The sequence below is a fragment of the Gossypium raimondii genome, chromosome 6, assembly GCF_025698545.1.
Source record: "Gossypium raimondii isolate GPD5lz chromosome 6, ASM2569854v1, whole genome shotgun sequence".
NCBI lineage: Eukaryota > Viridiplantae > Streptophyta > Magnoliopsida > Malvales > Malvaceae > Gossypium > Gossypium raimondii.
Window position 1 is genome coordinate 52,379,325 of NC_068570.1, and position 3,414 is coordinate 52,382,738.

Consider the following 3,414-nt stretch of genomic DNA (forward strand, 5'->3'; position numbering starts at 1 on the left):
GCTAGCACACTCAGTGTTGGAATTTTTTCATGATAAAATTGAGAAGAGTAAAATAGTAAAAAAGAAAAGGGGTCAGCACTTTTACCACATTCCATTTGGCACTTTGGCTGAAATTGGTAGCCAGCCAGGCTCGTGGACTGATTTAAAAAAAGAGCGATGAGAACACATGGCCGTCACCACCGTCGATTTTCCAAAAGATCATTGTCACATCAGAAGCAACCCTGACAACACCATAACTCACCACGTGTTCATTTCTATGGATTGTTATTCACGGACAGTCACTGTAGTTTTATCCCCCCCAAAGCAGTAAACAAAAAAAATGTTGACCCCTCAACAGCTGGGGAGGAGAGTAAAAATAGAGCAAACCAGGCGGTATAAAATCGCAGCCTTCCGTTTCAAGTCCCACTTCCTTTCTGAATTCTACTCATACTCTTCACTCTCAATATTGAAATGAAATCTCTCTGAGAGAAGAGTTGCTTAACTGAATTGGTTTTGGTTGTAATAAGCATGGTTTCGCTGGAAGATTCACATTCTAATTCCAACCGCTTTCCTTTGGGTCGTAACTTTTACACCCCCGGTTCAGCTTCCACCACCAAAATCCACCGTCATGTCGGCCGCTCCATGCGTACGATTCGCTCCAATCTTTACCAAAACGACAATAGTAGCTGCTCCTTCACCAGTTCCGTCCCTGAGAGGTCCGCCTTTGTCTCCGAAAATCTCACCGAGTCCGTTATCGACATGCGTCTCGGCGAACTGGCTGCCAAAAGCAACGCTAAATCTGTTACGTCTGAGTCCGAAAACGAGGCCTTTTTGGAGATTTCTCAAGCCTTTAGTGATTTCTCCGCTTGTAGCAGCGATATCTCCGGTGAGTTGCAGCGCCTTGCGAGCTTGCCCTCACCGGAAAACTCTTTGATGAATGAGAGAAATAACGGAGTCCAGTCTGAGCCGGAGCCGGAACCGTGCCATGGCTTTTTGCAGAGGGAGAACTTCTCGACTGAAATTATTGAGAGTATCTCACCAGAGGACCTTCAACCGACGGTCAAGATCTGCATCGACGGCCTCGAATCACCATCCGTTGCGGTGAAGCGATCGGCTGCTGCTAAACTCAGGCTACTGGCGAAGAACCGCGTGGATAACCGTGCGTTAATCGGAGAGTCGGGTGCGATCCCTGCACTGATTCCGCTCTTACGGAACAGCGATCCTTGGACTCAGGAGCACGCGGTGACTGCGTTACTAAATTTGTCTCTTTACGAAGGGAACAAAACCCTAGTTATAAATGCCGGAGCTATAAAATCATTAGTGTATGTTCTCAAGACGGGCACTGAAACCTCCAAGCAAAACGCGGCGTGTGCACTTCTGAGCTTAGCTTTGATTGAAGAAAACAAGACTTCAATCGGAGCATGCGGCGCGATCCCGCCGCTGGTATCTCTTCTGATGAACGGATCCAACAGAGGCAAGAAAGATGCACTGACAACTCTTTATAAGCTGTGTTCAGCCAGGCAGAACAAAGAAAGGGCGGTGACTGCGGGCGCGGTTAGGCCTTTGGTGGGGATGGTGGGAGAGCAAGGGACTGGCATGTCAGAGAAGGCGATGGTTGTTCTTAGTAGCTTGGCGGGAATTAAAGAAGGAAAGGAAGCTATTGTTGTAGAAGGTGGGATTGCAGCACTGGTGGAGGCGATTGAAGATGGGTCCGTGAAGGGGAAGGAGTTCGCGGTGTTGACACTGTTGCAGTTGTGTGCTGATAACATTAGAAACCGTGGTTTGCTTGTTAGAGAAGGTGGGATACCTCCTCTTGTGGCGCTTTCTCAGACTGGGAGTGTAAGGGCTAAGCATAAGGTAATTTTAGCCGATTTGGATTGCCCTATGTTTGAATTAAGAACTTGAAATAGCTGTCTATGGAAGTAACTTTATTTTGATTGATTCCCATAGGATAAGGTTGAATGCTTGATAATCACTAGATAGTTGAAGCTTGAAGCTGTGTTTCTAATACCAATGCAGTTTATAGTTTATTGAATTGCTTGATTGAACAACCTCTCAATTATTAAGTAGCAGCACTTGGATGATCAGAACTGAGCATTTCTCGGAGTTGTTTTTGTCATCTACACCATCAAATACATGTATCTGACACAGTGCTGAGTTTTGCAGTGTATCCATTCAGTTATATGTTCGAACATTAGAATTGACATGTATGTTAAATTTTAATTTTGCAGGCTGAAACACTACTTGGGTATCTGAGGGAACCAAGACAAGATGCTTCATCATCTAGTCCTTAGAGAAGAGAAGTATAATTACTCATGTAGAGGTAGTTATACCTGGGTGTTCTATTTATTTTTTGTATATAAGGAGTGTTTTGATGGTTTGTACAGTGTGGTTGAGAAATTATCGTACAAGTTAAAAAAAAAAGGAAGAAAAAAATTAGGGGAGGCTCAAAAGACTGACCTTTTAGATGTATGATTTTGAGTAGGTTTTTGGGTGGGTTTTCTTTTCCCCCATCTCTCTTATTTACATTTTGTGTAGGGTGGAAAATACTTGTTTGGCTTGTGGGTTTTTGATTGATTAGATTTGGGTAATTTTCCTTGTGTTTTGTTTAGGTGACCCAAATTTTATTGCATAGTTGTACGGATTACTAATTACCAGTTTTCTACATAGTGAAAAGATGGACAGTATGTTGATATGCTCTCTTCCTTGGCACATCTTGTAACTTGAACTTTATGTGGTGTACTTTGGTAAATGCCCATAAGATATTTATGCACCAACTTGTGATTCCTGCTGGGTTAGGACTTGGGGAGCAATGTATCTTTCTCTCTAAAATTTCGTAGATGCCAAGGGGAATTATGCATTATTGGTGTGGTAATGAATAGAGTAGGTTTAGGTGGATGCATATGGTGGCATGGGGTAGGGCCCTGGATATGCTCGTATTTGGTGTAAAGTTGTTAATATCGCTGTGTGCTACCATCACCATCTGTCTATCGTACTTGCCCACATTTAGCAATGCCCACCAACCGGTTCAACCCCACCATAGATATGTGTAAATTAGTATTGAGAGCAAAACTTTTTTTTTTTTTTCTTTCGCTTGTCGTTATTAATCATGCATTAGCTGGCACAGCAGAGGCGTGTTTTGTCCTACCAGGGTGGGAAGGGATTGCCTTCCCATGATCAAAATCTATGAATTCAGGTAATTATGAGACAAAGTGTTGGGTTTTGTTGCGGTGGTTCAACTTGTTCGCCTCAGATCCTTCAAGTATTTCATAGAATACTGAGCTTCGAAACTTTTTTTTCTTTTGATTGCTAACGCCATTATAAAGATTGTTCTCGAGTATTGGCTCAATTGTGAAAACAAGTTAGAATCAAAACTCTTCCAAGGGGAGGATTGTGCAAACCCCAATATACTAAATAAAAATTGTCTACATCCAA

General features: G+C 42.9%; 1 protein-coding gene across 1 annotated transcript; it reads left to right on the plus strand.

Moving 5' to 3' along the window:
• The first annotated feature begins 363 nt into the window (after positions 1-363).
• LOC105773287 (U-box domain-containing protein 4) lies at positions 364-2,672 on the plus strand. The gene is made up of 2 exons (XM_012595043.2): positions 364-1,836; positions 2,211-2,672. The coding sequence occupies exons 1-2, from the start codon at positions 508-510 to the stop codon at positions 2,271-2,273; spliced, it is 1,392 nt and encodes a 463-aa protein (XP_012450497.1). The 5' UTR covers positions 364-507; the 3' UTR covers positions 2,274-2,672.
• The last annotated feature ends 742 nt before the right edge of the window (positions 2,673-3,414 follow it).

Coding starts and splice junctions, on each gene's coding strand:
- LOC105773287 (XM_012595043.2), top strand. CDS start 508: ATGGTTTCGCTGGAAGATTCACATTCTAATTCCAACCGCTTTCCTTTG. Junction 1,837..2,210: donor GTGTAAGGGCTAAGCATAAG/GTAATTTTAGCC, acceptor TTAATTTTGCAG/GCTGAAACACTACTTGGGTA.